Source organism: Panthera tigris, chromosome D3 (genome assembly GCF_018350195.1).
Source record: "Panthera tigris isolate Pti1 chromosome D3, P.tigris_Pti1_mat1.1, whole genome shotgun sequence".
NCBI classification, from domain to species: domain Eukaryota; kingdom Metazoa; phylum Chordata; class Mammalia; order Carnivora; family Felidae; genus Panthera; species Panthera tigris.
In genome coordinates, this window is record NC_056671.1 from 20,144,959 (window position 1) to 20,168,499 (window position 23,541).

Consider the following 23,541-nt stretch of genomic DNA (forward strand, 5'->3'; position numbering starts at 1 on the left):
TCCTCAAAAAATTAAAAATAGATCGACCCTATGACCCTGCAATAGCACTGCTAGGAATTTACCCAAGGGATACAGGAGTGCTGATGCTTAAGAGCACTTGTACCCCAATGTTTATAGCAGCGCTTTCAACAATAGCCAAATTATGGAAAGAGCCTAAATGTCCACCAACTGCTGAATGGATAAAGAAGATGTGGTTTATATATATAGTGGAATACTACTGGCAATGAGAAAGAATGAAATCTGGCCATTTGCAGCAATGTGGGTGGAACTGGAGGGTATTATGTAAAGTGAAATAAATCAGTCAGAGAAAGACAGATATCATATGTTTTCACTCTTATGTGGATCCTGAGAAACTTAACAGAAGACCATGAGGGAGGAGAAGAAAAAAAAATGTTCGAGAGGGAGAGAGCCAAACCATAAGAGTCTCTGAAAAACTGAGAATAAACTGAGGGTTGATGGGGGGTGGGAGGAAGGGGAGGGTGGGTGATGGGCATTGAGAAGGGCACCTGCTGGGATGAACACTGGGTGTTGTATGGAAACCAATTTGACAGTAAATTTCATATTAAAAAAATACAACAAAATAATTTTAAAAGCTAAATGGGTGTATGCTTTTGTATAAAAAATTTCTCTCAGTGACATTGATTGAAACTCAATGACAATGTTCTTATGAAAATGCAGATACAATCACTAGGATACTTTTCACAGATCTGTATTTACTACAGAGAAAAATAGATAGAAATTGTGGGAACAATGTAGAAGGGATGCTTTCTCTTAGAGGTTGAATAGGAGTCGATAAAGTTTTTCAAAAATCATGTTTTCTTTGTCCTTAGTATAGCATGGTGGAATTTTTCTGCAGGTAGGAGAGCCCGACATGATGTCCAGTGAAATCCCATGAGGGACCTATTTCTATGAACTCCAGAACCATCTCTGTGATGCAATTACCAAGCACTGAGGGAGCTTCCAGGAAAGAACAATTTGGGGTCAGACTTGTCTCTGGGGTGAACACAGCTCTACCTCTGTTCTTTGTCCAGCATATTCAGGATAGAAAAAAAGCTCATTCACACATCCATGAGTAGAGGAATGAATTTCTATTATCTGAGGCCAACTGGGCTGAAAACTTTCTGTCAAGGATTCCATATGTGACTAGTGGAGAGATGGCGATAAGGGAAACTGTGTCCGTGAGGTCACTGTCACTGTGGCCCTTGGTTGGGACAGAAGAATTTTCAGGAGAGATCCAGAAGGTGCAGGTGTCACTGGGAAGACTGAAGCAGTGACCCCCGCATGTCCTCATGTACCTTGAGCTCCGTGGGAGCATCAGTGAAGCTGCTGTCCCAGAATCAATGAACTGATCAGCCTTGGGGGCTGGCTGGATCCCAGAGATTGTTGGGGACTGAGCTGCCCATGGGAACAGAGAGTCTCCTTGGGATTCCTGAGCATCAGCCTTGACCCAGGAGAGCGGGTGTTCAGAGCTGCTGTCCCAGAATCAATGAACTGATCAGCCTTGGGGGCTGGCTGGATCCCAGAGATTGTCGGGGACTGAGCTACCCATGGGACCGAGAGTCTCCTTGGGATTCCCAAGCATCAACCTTGTCCCAGGAGAGCAGGTGTTCAGAGCATGTGCTGGTTGCCCTTGTGACAGGACCCCAGTCACACTGGATGTTGCTGGTGTTTCTGATGATGGGGATTCTGCCTCCTGGGATTCTGACCCTGGTGGTACTGTTTGAGTACATGTTGACTATGATTTCTGGAGAGAAAGAGAAGCTGGGAAACTGAAGAATCTAGGACACTATACACTCAGAGGAGAGATGTGTGTGTGTGTGTGTGTGTGTGTGTGTGTGTGTGCATCTGCGTGTGTGTCTGTGTGTGTGTAAGACAGACAGAGAAAGAGAGAAAGAGAGAAGAGAGAGAGAGAGAGAGAGAGAGAATATGCTCCATGTATCCTCAGGAAGTCTTTCCTTCAGAGGCCAACTATGTAGACAAGTGTACCCCTGTCCCTCTAATGTCCTCTCTCTGCTCCCTGAGTGTTGTTCTTCATGCAAATCCATTGCTGAGGCTGGCTCTTTAAAGAGCCTCCTGTGTTCTGGAGCTTGGAGCTAAAGAAGGCTAGTGTCTTGAAGGTCACTTCCCTTGCACAAGGATGGAATTTACACAAGGAAGAGGAATTTGGTGCAGATTAGTTCTGATAGGAATTCCATTGAATCATGAATTTGGATCTTGGGGATGGGTCTTCAGTCCATTTTCACCCCAACAGATACACATCCCACATCTGTAGGTTCAGGTCTCAGGAAGCACAGGACAGGGGTGACAACACAGTCCCTTCCTCCTGCCCTTCACAGCACAGCCACCCCCCACTATGCTCCCAAGGTCCCTGGATGCCTCCTTGGCGGTGACCATGAAAGAGTGCCTTTTTTATTTTGGAAAAAGGCTAATACGTGAGACCTCAATGATTGGAACAAAAGTGTGTGGCTGCGTTAGTCTCCTGATGGCCTCGGAAACAAATATTCTCAACAACAGGAAAAGTTGTCATGTCTTGAACTATGTAGCCCATCCTTCCTTTGTTGGCTATGTCAACAGTTATCTTTGGTGGAACCTCAGTAAGTTTGAAGGGGGAAAAGTCATTGTACTAATGGCTTTTGTGGGCAAATACTCAAAGGCTGAATGAACCTTCATTTGTCACAAACACAATAATGTTGTTGTCAAATTACAGAGATTTACTGAGGCTGGTGGGCATGGAAACTATAAGCAGAGATGAGAGCAAAAATCAGATGATGAGGGGATTTCCTGCCAGTCCAATATCTGTGACTTCTCCTCCCTAGAGATGAACCCTAGAGAGAGGAAATTACTGTAAGATTTTACTTCTCTCTGAAATCCTAACATAGAGATGGGGTTGAGACCTGAAGAGCCATGCGGAGAGACTGAAGGCCTGAGGGAGGCAGGAGCAGAAGGGAGAAGAGGAGCCTGTGTCGGGAGGGGGAGGGGATGAGGTGAGTCTGAAGACGTTGTGACTCACTTTTTGTCAGATGGCTGAAAGAGAAAATTGTGTCTATGACCAAGGTGCTTATTAACATATCGAGTATAGATGTGTCGTCAGTAACACAAGAGTCACAGTTTCTGGCCTGAGATTTGTGGATGAACATGACTGTCTAGTTCACCTTGTCCAGTTGAGACAATCGAACTGTGTGATCTTAGGAACTATATAGGAGTCTCTGCGCCCTGGATCCTGACACAGAGTTTCTGAAATTCTTGTCATTTCCTAAGTGACAAGAGCACTAGAAGCATCTTAGTTCTAATGACATGACTCTGGGTGGGCTTCTGGATGGCTCCTGGAAGGGGCTGGTCCCCAGAAAGACCAAGCCTTGATCAGAGCCTGCAATTATTCACCCCCTCATACTTGAGACAGGGAGGGAAGACTGACAGTGCAGTTAATGTCCAATCACGTCTACCCAATTCCTCAAAAAAATCCCAAAGTAAAGTGTTTGAACAGTTTCCGGTTTGGTGAACACATCCACTCCCAGCACAGATGCACCTCAACTCCACAGGGACTGAAGCTCTGGTGCTCAAGACGCTCCCAGACCTAGCACTAGGAGTCTCTTCATTATTTGTTTACTTGACCCCTTCATCATATCTTTAATGAGCTGACAAAAGGAGTCAGTGTCTCCCTCGGTTCTGTGAGTTGATCTGGCAAATTAATGGAACTCGAGGAGGGAGTCGTGGAAACCTTCGACGTGTAGCCACGTTGGACAGAGGGTACAGGCCATCTACTAGTTGTTGTTGGCATCAAAATGGGGAGCAGCCTCCTGGTGCTGAGCCCTTCACCTGTGGATCTGACACTATCTCCCGCAGATAAACTAAGCGTTAAATTCAGTTAAACTGTAGGACACTCACTGTGTATCCCAAAGAATTTCTAGATGTGGGAAAAGAGATACAAAACATATAATTGATGAACATGAGTGTGTGAAGTGAATATTCTGCGAGTAGTAAAGGAGATATGACTAGAGGGAGAGCCAGAGATTTTGGTCGTAAAATAGTTGTTCTTGCTAAGTTTCTCCAGACCCAGGGGCATGTGCAGTTGGGCTCCATTCCCTGATTCGTGTGGGCTCCTGGGACACGTGTGCTGTCTCAGGCAAGAGCATCATCTGTGTGCCCGTCCTTCCTCCTCAAGGACAGCTCTCACCATAGAGGTGTCTCCCCCACAGGAGCCTCACAGAAGCTTCCCAATAACAGAGGCTCAGACACAAGGTCTGTGGACCCAGGGGGTTATGACTCACTTTCTCCATATCTGAGTCACTGTGAGTAGCCAAAGCTTCTCCCAGTGCCATGAGCTGTAGCACAGGAAGAGTCAGCCTCGTCCTCAGGCTACGGCCCAGAGAGGAACAGAAGCCCTGCATTGGCCGAGGCATCTTTGGACCCAGAGAAGCGGCTGGAAACCCCAGGGCCATGGTGCTTATCTGAGTCTGAGTAGAATCTCAGCAGATACCTGGGAAAGGTCCCTAGTTTCTGCTGGTACCAGTATATATGGTAGCCACCAACACTGTAGCCACTGCTCAGGGTGCAGGTGAGTCTGGCTGTTGTTCCCAGAGATGCAGAGAGGGAGGGTGGTTGAGTGAGCACAGGCTGGGACAGGGAACCGGCAAACACAGATACCCTTTGCGGATTCGGCTAGAAATGGAAACCAAAGTTCAGGATTCTGAGCAGAGGGGGGGTGTTGTGGGGAGCACCCCGTGTCCATAAGGCCTGTCCCTACCTGTGCAGTGAAGGAGGAGTAGGAGGAGGAGCAGCGCCCAGGCCATGGTGACAGAACCCTGGTCCCCACACTGGGCTGGGCCGCCCCAGGCCTCCTTTCCTCCTCCACCCTCTGCCACAGGAGGGGCTGTGCATGCAAATGAGGTCCATCCAGTGACTGCCCAGCCCCTCCCTGAGCCCTGGTGCTGGAGCTCAGCTCACACCACACACTGGGGAGGATGGGGGTGGAACTCCTGCCCGGGGAGCCCTGGGAGGTAGCACCTGCTGCGACACCACAAAGCCTCCAGGTCTGGTCTCCTTTGAGTGATTGGGCCTCGCTGACCAGCTGTGTAGGGACCACAGGGCTGTCCCACAGCGCATCCTGTTAATCTCACATGGAAAAAGGAAAAATGAAGAAAAAAAACTTGTAAGTGGTACATCTTAGTAAGAATACATTAAATACATAATTTCTTAGAAGTTACAAAATTGGCTGCCCTAGAAATACATTGACTGAATAGACCAATTTCAATATAAAAATGGAAAATGTTATTACAGAACCACTCCACAGAAATACATTAGGTACAGATGTTTTCACAAGGGACATCTAACAAAACCTCAGAATTTAGATGATTCCAATTTATTTGCTTCATATTTTTTCATAATATAACACGGTATTGAATATTTCTTACTTCTTTTAAAAACGTTATAAAACTCATAAATACACTTTCAAAATACCTTTCACAAAAAGGAAAAGAATAGAACAGTATCATGAAATATTGATAGAAATATTGGGTACAAAATATTGACAAGGAGACTCAATACCATATTTACAAATTGATAGTATCATTAAGTGTGATTGATTCCAATGATACAAATTAGGTTACATAATAAGAAAGAGTTTTATATTACACACCATATTATTACATCATGAGATATGACCATATTGCCCCAATTGGTCTCAAAAGGGCCTTTCACTAGATTTAACACCATATCCTAATAAAACCCACATAAAAATACAAACAGATACATGTATATAATATGGTAAAACACACACTCTCGCACACACGGATGATGCAGTCCTGAGGCCCATATCTGGGTTCCTGCAGTAGTGAGGAGATGATTTCCACAAAGATCAAGAGCAGGTAAAGGAGATCTTCACTTCTTTTATTTTCAAATTATTCCTCAATAGCTAGAAAATGTAATTAAAAAGCCAAAATCAATGGTTATTACTTAGCATTGATGGCAAAGGACAAGTGGTCATTCTTGAATATCCAGATGGACATCATGACCTTAGGTAGGCCTGTGTTGCTTTGGCCGTGACGGCAGAGATCTCCTCAGTGAGGACTAGTCGCTGACTCTGACTAGTGCTGGTGAAGCTAAGTAACAGAGACAAGATGGGTGGAGCAAGGGCAGCAGAGAGAGGTCTTGTCCCACTTGACTGGGTGAAGAGCCCTGTGCAAGGTGTGGGGCAGTGACCCCGGATCTCCTGGATCAGGGTGGGGGGATCTCCCACTTGTCCTGGGTAAGGCCTGACTTCACCTGTGCGGAGAGTGGGGAGGGTGAGTAGTAGAGAAGCCCAGGTCATAGTAGATACCCAGCTCTATTGTGCAGACTGAGCTCCCCATAGTATATTTATAGCTACAGAAACTTCCATGGGGGTGGACTGGCTGCACTCAAGTGAACCCTTTCTGTCTGTCTGTCCAGATTCCATGCCCGGGGCTTTCACAAGTGGCAGCACACAGAGGAGGCATTAATGAACTAATACAGCGATAGAGGTGGTCTGGGTGGTGATAATCCCCAGGTCCTGGCAGGTCAGCATCATCTAGTGAGCACACTGATGCCTGAAACCCTGGAGGCCCTGTATGGTGTCCCTGCTGGCAGGGGACAAACAGGATTGTCCTAGCCTTTTCCACATACCCTCAAACACCAAACCATTCCCCCCAAAACAAATATTCCAGTGAAGAAATGGGCAAAAGACATGAATAGACACTTTTCCAAAGAAGACATCCCGATGGTTAAAGACACATGAAAAAAGTTTCTACATCACCCATCATCAAAGAAATACAAACTAAAACCACAATGAGACATCATCTCACACCAGTCAGAATGGCTAACATTAACAACTCAGGCAAAAACAGATATTGGCAAGGATGCAGAGGAAAAGGATCTCAGTTGCACTGCTGGTGGGAATGCAAACTGGTGCAGTCACTCTGAAAAACAGTATGGAGGTTCCTCAAAAAACTAAAAATGGAACTACCCGTGGATGATGGGCATTGAGGAGGGTACTTGTTGGGATGAGCACTGGGTGTTGTATGCAAACCAATTTGACAATAAGTTATATTTTTTTAAAAAGTGAGTGAGAAAAAAGAAAAAAAAAGTACTACCCTACAACCCAGAAATTGCACTACTAGGTATTTGTCCAAGGGATACAAGTGTGCTGTTTCAAAGGGGCACAGGCAGCCCAATGTTTCTAGCAGCACTATCAACAATAGCCAAAGTATGGAAAGAGTCCAAATGTTCATCGACAGATGAATGGAAAAAGAAGATGTGGTATATATATACAATGGAGAAGTACTCGGCAATCAAAAGAATGAAATCTTGCCATTTGCAGCTACGGGGATGGAACTGGAGGATATTATGCTAAGTGAAATTAGCCAGTCAGAGAAAGAAACATCCTATGACTTCACTCATATGAGCAACTTAGGATACAAACCAGATGAACATAAGGGAAGGGTAGCAAAAATAATATAAAAACAAAGAGGGAGACAAAACATAAGAGACTCTTACATATAGAGAACAAACTGAGGGTTGCTAGGGGTTGTGGGGGGGGTGTGGGCTAAATGGGTAAGAGGCATTAAGGAAGACACTTGTTGGGATGAGCACTGGGTGTTTACATAGGGGATGAATCACTGGAATCTACTCCTGAAATTATTATTGGACTATATGCTAACTAATTTAGATGCAAACAGACAAATAAAGAAATAAATAATACATTAACAAAATACACAAAATACACTAAAGGCCTTCAGATCTCATAGTTTCATTTGTCTACAACCTCGTTCCACATTCACAGACAGAAAATGTATACTGTGATAACACAGAGTCTCCCACACACAGAGAACTCAGTCCCACATCCAGAAAATAAAATGAGATGGGGGTGGGGAGGACATTTCTACAAGATGAAAAGGCTAACGTGACCTAAACGCCATGTTATTCAACATCTTTCTGTAAGTAGTAGGCAATGCAAGTGAATAAGAAAATCACTGGTTGGTTCTCAGCATTGATGGGAATGGACAGGGATTCATTACAAAAGGCAAAAAAAATTGTGATTTAGTCATATATACTCTGGGACTGGTGCTGCAGGGAGAGAAGACATCATCCCAAAGAGCCAAAAGAACAGTTATTTCTACTGAAGACTAATAAGAGGATTACATAGGTCTGGAAACTTCTAGAAATAGGTAAATGGCCAAGGATGGAGACCCTGGCTCCCTCAGAAGTCAGGTGGGAGCTGAGAACACTGGACCTATGACCGCAGTCCATGAACTTAGAGACCTTGTGTCGCAACGTGATGGGCGAGATGAGCTTTCTGTGTCCTTTGAGACCCTTTGTCTAGAAGGGGCTGCTGTGAGTGACGTTGGGGACAGAAGGGAAGGAGGAGCCCTCACTCCCAGGTGGTGCTGCTGCCTGCACCAGGGGCCATGGTGGCAGCAGCATGAGCATCAGAAGCAAAAGTCACAGGCTGAACCTGAGCAGCTGCTGGGGCCTCGCCCTCCCAGCAGATGAGAAGGGGGTTCTGCTTTCAGTTCTCATGGGCCTGGGACGCTGTGTGAGCCCACGATGCTGTCCCAGGAGGAGCAGGGACCAGAAGCCTCCTCCTCAGCCCTCAGCCCTCAGCCCAGTGAAGATCTGGGAGCCAGAGTTGCTAGACATGGAGCCAAAGAGGGAATCAGGATCCACAATGGATCCAACTATCATAATAGATGAGGATTTAGGGGCAATTAGTGGGAGCTTTTGTTACCAGGACACATAGCGGACACTCCTGATGTGTCCTGACTCAGACAGAGCTGGATTTGTGTTCCTGTTTCTGCTATGACCTGTCATGGACCCTGTCCTCAGGGCAGCCTGCCCCTGGCACCCAGGAATTTGTGCTCAGTTTGAGAACATCACAAAGTATATTGATCCCAAAGACAGGCTTCAGGGAGGAATTTCAAAGAATGTGGAAAGGCTTTGTAGTCATATTGCTTGTGGGGGGTCTCAGACCCCAGTTTGTAAGAAACAAAGAAGCACTTGACTTGGCCAAAAGGTCAGAGCTGCAGAGGAAGTCCCATTGCTGTGGGGACAGCAGGTTTTTGTCTCACTTCCCCACAGGCCTGGAGCACTGTGTCAGCACCTTGAGTCATGTCAATAGACTGGCAGTAATAATCAGCCTCGTCCTCAGCCTGGAGCCCAGTGATGGTCAAGGAGCCTGTGTTGCCAGACATGGAGCCAGAAAATCGACCAGAAACCTCTGAGGGTTGAAAGCTATTAGCAGAGATGAGGAATTTAGGGGCCTTTCCTGGAAGCTGTTGGTACCAGATCACACCAACAATACCGATGTTGTTGGCACTTCCAGTGCAGGAGATGGTGACCGTCTGGCCCAGGGCCCCAGACACTGAGGGCGGCTGAATCAGCACAGACTGGACCCAGGACCCTGGAAGGGAAGAGACAAAGAGAGCGTGATGCTGGGGTCTGGAGACCAGAGGAGAATCCAAGGCCCACGTGTCCTCCCTGGACCACTTCCTCTGTTCCCTCATCTAGTCACCTGTGCAGTGGATGAGAAGGGTGAGGAGAAGAGGGAACCAGGCCATGGTGGAGGTCATCACCGACCCTGCCTTCTGTGGATCCACAGCTGAGCAGATCTCCTCTAATCCCTTCCTTCCCCTTTTCATCCTCTGAGAGAGGGAGGGCCCATCCATGCAAATCAGACCAGTAGCTCTCTGACACTTCACTGACCCTGGGTCAAGTCCCTCTGCCTGAGGATGTCAGGTGGGTTGGACGGGGAGGTGGTCTCTGGGGCCATGCCAGGAGAGGGGAGGTCACAGTTGGGAGTCCTGAGCAGAGGGCACAGGCATTGTCCACATACAGGTCCCAGCTCTAGTCATGGCCGACCTTCAGAAGCAGGTGACGACCACCCCCTGGTGTTCAGGCCCAGACACAGCATATGTGACATGGTGAGCAGATCTCATCAGAGTTCCTGCGTTCCCACTGCTCTGTCCACCCTCCCCTTCCTTCGGGACAGGCCAGGTGTCCCCTGTGTGGCCTCCCATTCCCTGAGGACACACTGTGCTCTCCTTGGCTCCGCATAGTGAGTCTGTCCACAGTGCCCTTGGCTATTATTGACGGGGCAGGACTGACGTGGTGACTCTTGTACAACCATACAGATGATGATCAAGGCCACAGCAGCGATGGGTCCACATTGACACATGGCCAGTTCTGTGCAGGAGGCCGATTTCTTCCCCCTTCCCTGCTTCCTCTCTGGTCCCAGAGTTCTCCTTTCCCAGAAGCTCCCTCAGCACTGAGGACACAGGGAGACCTTTTCTCCAGGTTGTGGGTAGAAGCCCACATTCGTCGTGTGCATTCCTACAGGGTTCCACACTGAAAATCTTTGTCAGCTGTCACTCTTGCCACCTCACATCACATACTGGGGACGATGGAGGTTGGCTTCACCCCTGGGGAGACCCCTGCAAGGAAGCACCCGTTGAGACAACACACATGTCCTTGCTCAAGTGGGGACTCTGCCACACCAGAAGGGACGCAGCTGCTGAGTCTCCCTCAGGAAGTACAGGGCCCAGTCCCCAGTCCAGGGTTCCTTTTAGTGAATGGTCCCCACTGAGGCCCTGTGTAGGGACTACAGGGCAGTCCCACAGCGCCCCCTCCTGGCTGAAGGGCACACAGCCCACTGTGTCCCACAACCCTGAGAGCCCAGCGGGTTTCCTCACTTCTGCTTATTCACACATCATTGAGCTGAATCTTGGATAAAGATCCTCTAGTGTTGCCCGTGATCAATGTAGCATTTTTCAGTCTCCAAAGAAGCCCTAGTCCATAGGATTTGGAGGCATTTACCTCAATTAAATGGTAAATTGCCAGTTCTTTGCAGAAGATACTCCAGACTTCATGTCCCTCCTCTGGCCTACAATTGAGACTATGTCTATCTCGTGAATGTTTGAAAACTCCTGTGCGTTAAAGCAATGGATTCCAGCCTCTGTCATTGGAATTGAGTATTATGTTAATCTATATTTTTAGGTAATTTCCTTGGCTTACTACATTAAAAAGAAAAGGAAATAACAATGAATTTATATTTGATGAAGTCCTTTTTAACAAGTCTCATTTTTTGGTTTTTGTTTTTTGTTTTTTCATGGGTTATCCTGACAATGTCTTGTCTAAAAATTTTTATAGAAACCCTAGATCCTGAATATTTTCTCCTTTTTTATGTTTACAGCTTTATGTTTACATTTATGTCTATAATCCTTTTAGTGATTTTTTAATATACATAAAGTGAGTTTTATGTATGATTCATTTACTTTCAGGATATACAATTGTTCTGTGGCCATTTGTCCAAAAGTCCATCATTTCTTCTCGGAAAGTCTTCTTCAACTTTGTAAAAAAAAAATTGTTTATCCTTATTTCTGTGGGTCCATTTCTGGGTTTTATGTTCTGTTATCTTGGCCAATGTGTCTATCCTCTATCCATACCACTCTGACTTGCTAGGACAGGAACTGAATTACACTTTTATACAATTTGGGAAGAACTGGCATATTTACGATAATGAGTCTTCTAATCCATGAACAGAACATATCTTTCCATTGTTTTAGGTCCACTTTGATTACATTTACCAGCATTGTCCAGATTTTAGCACCTGTGGCCTATACCTGTGTTAATAAACATGCCCCAAACACTTCATCGAGTGGTTTTAAGGGTTTTTTAAAATTATTTTCACCGGTTTATTGCTAGTATATACACATCTATATGATATTTCTATGTTGATCTTTATTCTAAAATGTTTCCAAAATTATTTATGACTCTTTTAATTTATATATTTGCATAATTAATTGTAGCTTCCTTTGTAGTTTTCATGGAGATCATTCTCTCACCTGGAATTGGGGCAACTGTCTCTTGCTCTTCTTCATCTGTATGCCTCTCATTGTTTGTCTTGCATTATGGTTCTGACGGGCACATCCAGTCCTATGTGGAACAGCAGTGTTGAGATAGGACATGGTGCCCTTGCTCCCTACCCGTGGTGGGAAAGATTTCAGTGCTTCATCTCCGTGTGTGTTAAACAAAGGGAAAGTGTTTTATAGTTCTCTTTACCAAACTGAAGATGTACTCTTCTATATTTTGTTCTCTGAAAACTTTTATCACTCTCATTCATATATTCATTCTTTCTTTTCCTTGAGCACAAATAGGTTTTAAGCTGTGCAGGAAGTGGAAGAGAATTAAACCTACCTGAGAGAGTGAGGGAGATGCTTTCATCTGTCTTTTTTAATTTTTTAAAAGTTTATATGTATTTGAGAGAGAGAAAGACAGAACCCAAGTGGGGGAAGGGCAGAGAGAGAGAGAGAGACAGAATGGGAAGCAGGCTGGAGGCTCCGAGGTGTCAGCAGAGAACCCAACATGGCACTTGAACTCGGTAGCCATGAGAACATGACCTGAACCGAAGTCAGATATTTAACTGACGGAGCCACCCAGGGGCCCCTCAGCTGTCATTTAATACTTTTGCTATTATCACAACTGATTTATTTCTACTTCTACTTTGGTGTCAAGGAGACAAGGCAGGAGGCCTGGTGAGACAGATACCACTCCCTCTTGTCCAGTAAGAGGATGGGTGAGAGGATACTTAGGACACGGAAGAAATGGCATTTTCTCTCTCCATTTTCCTGCTGGTTTCTTCACTTCCTTATACTCCCTGTCCCTCCTCACTTTCTTAAAATCCTGGGTCATCATTAGCATGATCACAATCCATCCCACATACCCCTCGAGGTTTAGTCCCACCTGCCTCACTGACCACCCACCCCCTCAAATCCACATACTGCTCCCTCTCCAGCTGAGTCCCCCAGCTGACTGGCTGCAGGGGCACATGGCCGTGATGACTGTTCCCACTGAGAATGTATGAGACTCTCTTTAGGGCCTCCCAAGTCAGACACCCTGTGATCCTTCATTTCTCACATTCCTCTCTGTAGTCCATTGTTAGGGCTGTCCCTATCTACAGTGCACAGTCAGACTTCCTCAGTCTCCTTGAAGTGAGAAAATATCTTCCATCCAGACTCCACGCTGGAAAGTAGAAGCTAGAAGATAAGTTTCATGGCGTCACCCACTAATCGTTAACAGGCTCATGTTTTGTTTTCTTATTGACAACAAAAGATGATGTTCACTGTGGGGGATGAGCTTAGGAGTCCCCTGGGCTTACACCAATGCGTTAATACGACATAAAGAAATACAAAGCCATAGGATGCTCACAACTGAATTTGGGCAAACCAGATTGGACCCCAAGACTAGAGGGATGTAAAGGCACCCCAGCATAGAAAGGGATGCAGAACCCCCACAATAGAGAGGAAAGGGAAAAGACCTAAAATAAGGGCAGGCACAAAGGCTCCCCATACAAAGGTATATGAGGTAAGCAAGATTAGGTGTTCAGGGCAGAAGCACTCCCCAACATAGTACTATAGCAGAAAAACTGCTTTCACTGGAGGAAAGACCAAGTTAGGTAAACGGGTAAATTGAGCTACAGACCACTGCACTGCAGACAAAACAGTCCAGAGCGGAGATGGTTAACGAAAGAAAAGGTGCCTTGTTAACCCTGAGGTTGTTCCCCCTGTCTGCCTTAGCCCCTAGGCTGGCTCCTTGCTGACAGCAGACAGGTGGACTTGGGAATTGAAATCACAAAGCAGGAGATCATGACTTGAGTGGAGGTCAGACATTTAACTAAGCTGCCCAGGGCCGCTTATTAGCACAGTGTTTTTAAACTAAATACCCTGAGCCGTCTGAAAGCAGAACTGAAGGGGTCCCCAGGTGGGAAAAAAAATCTCTGTATATAAAGAGGAGACAGCTTTCCTGCCCCAAGAGCACTCTTTGAAGCCCCCAGCTATTTTCTGTGGTCTGTGCCCTGCAGGTTCTACTTGCCCAGCACCCATACTGAGCACTTTCCTGGGAGGAAAAGAAAAGAGAAATGCAACAAGGTCAGGAGTTCAGGGTTTGAGGAGAACAAAGGGGATGCCAACCTACCAGTCTCCACCAGGCCAGGAAATACCCTGAGTGCTTCAGAGACAATGACCAGAGGAAAAGTCCCAGTGCAGGAACAAAAGTAAACTTTGACCTAAAGCACATGCTTGAGTTGTTTTTGCAGGATTGAAAACTTGCCCCACAGGTTAATGAGGTTAAAAAGGTCACCAGCAGGACCCCCGCTGACACCCCTTCTTTTTCACAGGAATGTTCCCGTATTTCAGAGGCAAACAGCAGAAAGAGCCTGGGAGCCTAGACCAGTTTTATCTCCTGCAACAGCTCCACCAGTGCAGATGGACCAGGGAGTGTCCTCCAGGGACCTCTGCCTCTTTAAAATGTTGAGTCTCTGCCCTAGGAGGAGGACAAGCTTCATTGACCTACCACATGATGGGGACACAGCTCCTATTCTCCATATTCCTGCACAACCTCAGGCCCACTCTTGCATAAGATGACAAAACTCCCTTTTCTGGGTATCCATCTTAACCCCGAACGAAAGGAACCCACTCGCCTCCACTCAGGGAGTCACAGCTTTGATAATTCTTGTCCCTGATCCCCTTATCTGTGGCAAATAAAGTTTCCTTTGTGTGACAGCATGTGCTGAAGCCTCTGCCTGTACCTCACCAAGGAGTGAACTCAAAGTAGCTCCAACACTTCTAAGTAATATATTTCATCCCTTAACTTGGAAACCTGCCTTCTTCTCTCTACTCTCTACCTGTGGTTTTAGTGACATTTAAGTCTATTAATAAGAAATTTCAGACAAATATTAAGTAACAGTTTTCTTAAAATTATCTTTGTCTGCTCATTTTCACCCTTTATATCAAAGTAAGTTAGAAAAAAATGAAATAATTTTAAAGGTATCTGTTGTTAAGGGAGGTCTCCTTTTATTGTTATTAGTTTAGACTTAACAATATTTTTCATGAAAATTTCTGGGTAGCCGAAGTAATATCCACATGAGACTTATTATGTATCAACTTCTCCAACCTGGAAGTGAAAATAAATGACAAATGAACACAAAACCAGCCCAGAATCCCTGGTGGCCTCGTTCCCACGTTCACACCACAAATCATGTCAGTGGAAAGAGAAGTCAGTTCCCGAAAAGGCTGGGGTGACAGAAGGGGAAAGCTAGCCGTGGGTCTGAACCACCATCACTCGAAGCAGCCCCTGAGAGTGAAGACACAGGACAGCAAGTGGAGAGACCCAAGCCCTGACCACAGGACGGGCATCCAGGGCAAGCAATAGTGAAACGGGAGGTCTCAGATGCAGTGCTGTGGGCAGATGGGTGAGAAAGTGAAGTCAGGAGGGACTCTCTGGAAACATCTCACTAAGGAAAAAGAGGGGGAGGAGACATGTAGAGTCTGCTGGGCATGAGGGAATGGGAAAAAGAGAAAGGCCACAGAGCCCACACCCCACCACAAGGAAAGGAAAAATGTATGAGACAAAATCTTGAAATATGGACCGTAACACATAATATTATTCTTCATAATAATAAACAACACCGGCTAAACTATTGAACAAAATTTCAGTATGCAGAAATTTACAAAATAAAAAATGACAATGTGGGAAAATAGCCATCGGAAAATAAACTTTTTAAAAAAGAATCTGTGATTACACACCATCATGGAAAATAATTATGTTATTTCGACAGCCTCTATTAAAATTGCAGCCATCTAGATAGATCCGCGTGTCCTCGGCACACGATGAACCCGTCTCTAGAGGAAACGATGAAACATTCCCTGTATTTATATACGGTGCCCGTGATGTCCCTACAACAATGCACATGCTGATGCCACTGAATGGTGTGCTTCCGGGGGCACGTGGTCTGTGATTCGGCACCTGTGAAATATGCACAACAGGAAAATCACTGCAGACAGAAAGGAATTTTCGGCTCCAAAGGGCTGATGCAGGGGGGCCATGGACTCACTGCTCGGGGGTCAGGGATTTTTTCTGCAGGTGATGGAAATGTCGTCAATTTGATCCTGATGATGTCTGCCAAACTCAGGAAACATACTACAGACCACTGAATCGTACCATTTAAATGACTGCACTTTATGCCTGTAAATTATCTTAAGAGATTTGTCTTATTTTTAGAAGAAAACAACATGAGACGAAGCTACTGTCACTGACTCTTCATAGTTGTTCTGTGCTCAGAGAGTCAGACCCTCAGACCCTCCGGGGTGTCCACGGTCTCCCTGTTTATTTGTCACTGGCAGTGACCATGGGAAACTGGGGCACGTTGCTGTATCATTTGCCCACGGGCTTAGAGCACTGTGTCAGTAATGACCATCCTCGTCCTCAGGCCGCAGGCCCGAGATGATCAGAGAGGCCCTGGTCTCGAGAACCCAGCTGGGATCCCGGAGGGCCTAGTGTTTCTGAGCATCTCAGCTTTGGGGACACGGTGGGGAATCTGTGGGTACCAGCCCACATAATACGACCCAACATTGTTGCTGATTCCAGTGCATGTGAGGGTGACCTTCTAGCCCACAGACCCTGATAAAGAGGCTTCCTGTGTCAACACAGACAGTGCCCAGGACCCAGCAACACAGCAGTGGAGACACAGGTCAGTGTCAGGTTATTACTCACAGTGTGTTCTCAAAATGGGGGAAACAAGCAACTTAGGGGTCCCCAGAAGCAATTCTTCTGCTTTCCACAGCCAGTAACCTGAGCAGAGAGCAAGGAAGGTGAGGAGAGGAGGGGTCCAGGCCAGGGTGGAGGCATCCCAGGCTGTGCTTCTGAGCCCTCAAGGGAGAGACCTGCACAAAGCCTCTCTTATCCTCTCCCTTCCTGGAAGAGAGAGAGGAAGCCTTCATGCAAATCTCTCCCTCCCCTGGGACTGAATGTGGTGACAGCTGTGTGGGGTGGGTGGGACTAGGGAAACTCCTCTAGGCACAATTTTGTAGAGGGCACAAGGCAGGGCTCCAGGCCTGGGTTCTCAGCTGGGACCCCTCCCCACACAGACACCATTCAGGCACAGGCCCACAGCGCCCCCTGCTGTCTCAGTGTCCAGCCACACCCATGACTGGAAGGGACATCCTGGAGCTGTGAGAGAGAGACCAGGGCACTAAGGACTTCAGTTAGCCTGGCATACTGTCCACCCACACAGGGCCAGAACTTCTCCTCCCTCAGGGCTTCTTCCTGTGCTGCAGGTGCCACCACACCTCAGTCCTTGCTGCAGACACAGGGCCTCCTCAGCATGAATCACCCTGGGCTCCTCCCACTACTTAGAGACTTGTGTTGTTGGGGCCAAGACTCATCGACCGCTGGGGGATGATGTTTCCGCCCAGTGAGTCAAGATTGGAGAGCATGCACGCCCCTCAACAGCCTTTTTCGGGAGCCCTGAGGGGACAGCCCAGTTTTCTCATTTCACTTCCCATTCTGGCGGGCCAGTCCCCATTACCCTCTGCACTGACCTCGATGAGGTAGATCAATGACGGTGCATGGCTATAGATCACGTGAGTATATTCTATCTCTCTATCATCTATCAAACTTTGCATTTTCTACATTACCTATAATTGGTATGGTATCAGTCCTCAAACAGACACATTTATCAATGGTACAGATTCAAAAGGCCAGAAATAGGGTGGCTCAGTCGGTTGGGTGTCAGACTCTTGATTTCAGTTCGGGTCATGATCTCCACTTCTGTGATTGAGCCCTGAGCCGGATTCTGAGCCTACTTGGGATTCTCACTCCCTCTCTCTCTGATCCTTCCTCTCTCTCTCTCTCTCTCTCTCTCTCTCTCTCTCAAAATAAATAAATAAACCTAAGAATACCCAAATAATATAAATAAAAAGATCAGAAATAAGTGCAAGTTCCCCTTGACAAGCACAGAGAATGTAGACTGAAAATGAGGCCTTTCCTCAGTCTCTAGAGGAGAGCACACATGGATTTTGCAGGGAATTCAGACAAGAATAAGCATGAATCATATAGCAGATGCCTCATAGGAGGTCCTCAGTTCTCACGGATGTTCCCTGACACACTTTGGGAAAGAAAGCTGGAGTTTCTGGACCCCCTGCTGCGGGCACACGGATCCCCGTGCCATGGGCTGCAGCGTGCACCCACGTGGTCATTCCGGGGTAAAAAGCACAGCCTAACGACGATCCCACCTGGGTCCGGCCACATCTGCAAAGAGCCCCATGGGAGCTGCCCTCTGCCCTCTGCTGCTTCCTGCATTGGCATGGGTTCCTGGGGCCTGGCTCCTCTGCCATTCCAGATTACCCATTCCCCTGTTGGGTGCTCAGGATGATGAAAAAGCTCTGGAAATGGATAGTTGTGGTGGTTACAAAACATTGTGAGTATACTCAGTATCTCTGAATTGCACAATACAGAGTGATTAAAATAATAAATTTTGTTATGTTTATTTTCATCACTATAAATTAACAGTTCAAAATCAAAATTTATGTAAGACGCTGGACTTATACAAATATCCTTCTTGTCCTGGTATGTGTTACCCTATTCTAACTCATTGACATCAGTAAAACTGTACAGTAATTTTTAACATTATATTTCCTGTAGATTCCACATATAAATGAGATCATATAGCATTTGTCTTTCTCTGTAGGGCTGATTTCTCCTAGGGTAACATCTGGCAGGTTCGTCCATGTTGTCACAAATGGAAGAACTTCCTTCTGGAAAGACACAGGGCTGGACTTCTTTGTGCACAGATAGGGGACATCCTGCCCTGCCGCTCCACAGCCTCCCTGCTGCTTGGATCACTGATGAGCCCTGATGTCACAGGAGAAGAGAGGAGGACAGAGTCAGGGCCTGGGAGTTCAGGAAACCAACCACAGGGGTACCCAAAGTGCCTGATGGTGTCAGCTTTGGTAAATTCACATCTGTAGGATCTACTTCCCACCTTCCCAAGAGCAGACCCAGCATTTTGTAGCAATGAAGGAGCGCTGCATTTTACCTTCACAAGCACTACTGAGAGTTTTGCTGACACCTGAAGTTTCTCCCCTGGCTAACCCCGCTCCCCTGATGTCACGATTTAAGGGGAAAGTAGCTGGCCTGGTTGCCCAGCCAGCTCTGTGCCTGCTATTTTTTCTGTTGTGAGTCTTCCCTCGGCACCAATCTTATTTAGTACATCCTACCTGGAACACACAGCTATTCAGCCAGCTCTGAGCACAGGAACCTGGAGGGAAGGGAGCCTCTGCCCCAACCCCTGGAGGAACAGACTCCACATTCTGGAGGACTGTCCACCTGCTGCGATGGTCCAGACTCTGATCAGAAAACTAAGACAGTGGATGTGCCTTTGTAAAGAGAAAAAGGGCCAGCTCAACACTCTCTGAGTTTTACACTTCAACCACCAGACAAAATGTCTGCATTGTCATGGGTTTCTTTGTTGCCTGTTTGTTTGTTGGCTTGTTTGTTTTCCTGACAGTACAAAGAGGTTGAATAGGACACTGAGATGAGGAAGGGTATTGTGACCTAGAAGCTACTTCCAAAGACAGTCGGTGTGCATTCAAGTTATTTTCAACTGGAAGAGGTCAGAGTGCAGGGATGTGAGCAGGCTGAGATATTTGTCCCACTTCCCCATGAGTTCGTGTCACTGTGACCAGCACTACTGTGCCCGACTGCACAGTAATAGTCAGCCTCGTCCTCAGGCTGCAGCCCAGAGATGAGCAGAAGCCCTGCATTGGCCGAGGCATCTTTGGACCCAGAGAAGCGGCTGGGGACCCCAGGTCCCAACTGTGTACTGGAGTAGTAGTACAGGAGATACCGGGGAGGGCTCCCTGGATTCTGTTGGTACCAGTATATGTAGTAGCCTCCAATACTGATGTCCCTGCTCAGGGTGCAGGTGAGTCTGGCTGTGGCTCCCAGAGATGCAGAGAGGGAGGCTGGCTGAGTCACAACAGGCTGGGACAGGGAACCTGCAAACACAGACACAGCAGAAGGAAGACAAGGGACAGGGTACATGAGATTAGGGAGCTGAGCCACAGGGATTTGACTCTGGCTGCGGGCCCACCCTGGTGCCCTGGATCCTGTCCCTACCTGTGCAGTGACAGAGGAGCATGAGGAGGATGGGGATCCAAGCCATGGTGACACACAGAGACGCCCTTCTTAGGCCACAGAGCTGGGGCTGGATTGCCCCTGGCCTGTCTTATCCCCTGTCCACAGGGTCACAGAGGAGGGGCTGCTCATGCAAATTAGACCCACCCCTCCCTCTTCTCCATGTGCACACACAGGGTCTGTGGTCTTGGACTGGAGACTTCCTGATGCACTGCGTTCCCCCTGGGTGGGCCTGGAGGCAGCAGCTGTGGGGACCACACAGGCCCAGGTCCAGGGACTCCTCCAGGTCCTGACCGGACACACCTGCCCTGGCCCCACTGGACGCAAGGGGCCCAGTCCTTGCTTTCTGTCAGTGGAAGACTGCCCAGCTGGATGCCCCTGTCCTGCAGAAAACCCCAGACACAGTGTCACAGTGCCCCCTGCTGGTCTCTGGGTGAACCTCTCCTTTCCCACCTCTGGCTTCCCTGATGCCTGTGTTACCCTAACCTGAGAATGACCCTCCTGGGAAAGAGAAAGGCCCTGCTGTGCAGGAATTTGTTCTGCTCTCAGTATAAGAGGGGTTTATATCCTTTTTCTAAAATCACTCATTTATATTGTGGGTCTAATCTTCCAGGTAGGAAAGGTCAACATGATGCCCAGTGAAACCCTTTGAGGGGTCTCTACTTAGGCACTCAGAACCATAATACTCATAAAATTACCAAAAGACAGAGCTTCTAAGGCAAAAGGATTTGGGGCTGACCACTCTCTGCAGTGGGAACAGCTACAGTCCCCTCAATTTGTGTCCAGATGTTGTGTATAGAGCAATCATTCATTCAACTTCCCGTGACGAGATGAATGAATTTCTAGTACCCCAGGCCACCTGGACCCCGAAGATTCTGTCAAAGCTATCTCATCTGAGTGATGGAGAGGTGGAGAAAAGTCAGGCTTTGTCTTTGAGATCACAGCCCCTGTGGCCCTGGTTTGGGACACAAGACTTTCCTTCAGAGTGCAGCCTGGATAGAGGTACCACTGCAGTGACTGAGGGAGTGACAGCCCACCCCTGACAGCACAGGGGGTTTGTGTCTGTTGTCCCCATGAGGCTTGAGCTCCGTGAGAGCAGCACTGAGGCTATGTCACAAAATCAGTGTCCTGACCAAGCGCTGAGTGGAGCCCGTAGATGGTTGGGGGATGAGCTGTCCACAGGGACAGAGACTCTCCCGGGGATTCCTGTCCATCAGCCTCAGCCCAGGAGAGCAGGTGTTCAGGGCAGAGCACGTCAGTGAAGACTATGATTTATCGCAAAAGGCCACCTCTGTCAACTGTATATCTGGAGCTGCAACTGTGTCTCCCGTTGTCAGACACGGCATGTGGTACCTGGAAGGACACAAAGGGTGCCCCAAGGACATACAGACGGGGATACTGCCCATGTGCATGTGCGGTGTGCATGGGGAATCGGGACAAAGAGGTCTGAGCACAGCTGTGGTATGTAAGGTGGGATCTGTAAGGTGACCCAACCGATGTCCCTGCAGAAGGGGGATAGCCATGGGTCAGAGGTCAGAACATGTGCCAAGGCCCAAGAAACAGGGGAGCGTGGGGGCTGGTGACCCTGGTGAACATGTCTCCTGGAAGGAAGAGAGATGGACCAGCTGAACACATGAATTCAGCAGCTCCAAATGGAACAGAAAGACCTGGAAAAATAAGTATCCATTTACTTAAACCTGAAATCTGTGTTTCCCCTTTGGGAAAGCACGTGAATGTACATATTGTCACAAAGGCCAAATAGATTCGTAATGATACTTCCCATGCACTTGCTAATTCTGCAGACCCGACCTTTTATCCTCACATTATTATGTCTTCCAATCCTGAGTGGTCCACAGGATTGTCAGCGGAAACCCAGCTCTTGTCTCTTCTGGGGCCAGTGACATGGTCTTCAGGTGATGAGTGAGGCCTGGGAGGTCAGGATTGGGGTGTCGCTTCCCAACTGGCCTGAGCCAGTGTGCAACTCCAAGGCTGCATTTCCACGCTGAGCGGAAATAAACAGCCTCCCTCTCAGCCTGAAGACCGGGGATGTTCAGGGAAGCCAGGCTGCTTGCCCTGCATCCAGAAACTCTGGAGACCCCAGAGGGCTAGATGTTTGTTCTTCCATTGAAATGAAGTTTGAGGACATGGCTCAGGTGTTGCTGAAGCCAAGCTTCTGCCTCATTGCCAGCAATGTTACTGTGTCCAGTATAAGAGAACTTGGCCATCGTTCTAGGACCTTGATCACAGACGGTGGCCGAGTCAGCCCTGCTTGGCTCACAGACACTCTAAAGGGACCCAGAGGAGTTTGAGCAGGGCAGGAGTCCACTGTGAATGAGAGTGAGGGTTTGGAGCAGAGCTGGCACATCTCCCACCCACCTTGGATGACGTTGGCTCTCAGCTATGTGGGGAGGGAGGGAGGAGAGGAGGAGAGGGGCCCAGGTCATGATGGACACGCAGACTCTGACCTCTAAAGCTCTGTTATGGAGACTGGGCTCCTGAAAGTCTTCTTGTATCCAGAAATTCCCATGTGGGTGGAGTTGCTGCACTCAGGTACGCCCTTGCTCTATGTCTGTCCAGCTCCCGTGCCCTCGAATTTCACCGGTGGAATGAGCCAGAGGAAGAAGAGAGGAGCTAACCTAAGGGCACAGGCAGCCTGGGTGGTGATGAGCCCCAGGTCCTATCAGGTGAGTATCCTCTAGCGAGCACACTGATGGCTGGCCCCCTGGTGGCCCTGACTTCTGTCCCTGATTGCTGGCCAAAACCACATGGATTATTCCATTCTATCCCACATACCTTCACACCCCAAAAACATCCTGTCCTCTGTGACAAAACTGGCACCCCAGTTAGAGGCCAGTTGTCTGGACCCTCGTTACTGAGCTGCTCCTGATGGCTGTCAGGTGCTGGGTCCACAGCCCTGGGCTCACCCGTGTGGTTCACACACGTGCCCACAGCACCCCTTTCTAGCCCCGTTACAGGTGACAAAGCATGTGAAAGACAATGTGAGTATCGTGCCTGGGGGAAGGGAAGGCCCTCTTGACTCCTGCCAGCTCCACGGCCCCCTCCTCAATATTGGGGGAGATCCCTCACCTCAGGGCCCATCACTAGGCGGCAACCTTCTCACCCCCACTCACCCTTCCATTCCCTACAGCAGCCTCCCAAGATCCTGACCCTCCCTCATGGGTTTACATGAGTGGAGGACAGGGTGACCAGAGACCTGGCTCCTGAGGAATGATGTGTCCTGCGGCTGGCATAACAGGCAGACAGAAGCCTGGACCAGCCACATCCCACGGCTTGGGAAGCCTGGGGCGCTCCTCCTCCCTCTGACCCCAGATTACTGAGCAGGGTCAGACCCCCGGGCCCTCCCTTGGATTCCTCTTCTGTCTACTGCTTGTGGGAATGGGGGAGTCCATCAACAAGGACCACAAGGGAAGGGATTGGAAAGAGGCAGCTCTGCCTTGTCAGAAAGACAGAGGTGGCTCCCTGGGACCCACCTCTCAGCACAGCTCTTCCAGCAGGACCGGATCCTGGACCCCTGACCTGAGGAGGAGGCGTCTGATGGGG

The 23,541-nt window shown here is 48.0% G+C and overlaps 3 protein-coding genes and 2 gene segments (V, D, J or C); all 5 read right to left on the reverse strand.

The window, feature by feature from the left end:
- The window catches only part of LOC102968706 (immunoglobulin lambda-1 light chain), a 718,086-nt gene that overhangs the window by 472,245 nt on the left and 222,300 nt on the right, over window positions 1–23,541 (reverse strand). The window lies entirely within an intron of this gene.
- The window catches only part of LOC122232563, a 1,057,381-nt gene that overhangs the window by 454,236 nt on the left and 579,604 nt on the right, over window positions 1–23,541 (reverse strand).
- The window catches only part of LOC122232564 (immunoglobulin lambda-1 light chain-like), a 586,739-nt gene that overhangs the window by 444,208 nt on the left and 118,990 nt on the right, over window positions 1–23,541 (reverse strand). The window lies entirely within an intron of this gene.
- LOC102959445 (immunoglobulin lambda-1 light chain-like) overlaps window positions 1–23,541 on the reverse strand; it is a 480,152-nt gene that overhangs the window by 430,787 nt on the left and 25,824 nt on the right. The window lies entirely within an intron of this gene.
- LOC122232695 lies at window positions 19,444–20,030 on the reverse strand. The segment is given in 2 exon segments: window positions 19,444–19,841; window positions 19,963–20,030. Coding segments are annotated over 2 exon segments (444 nt in total).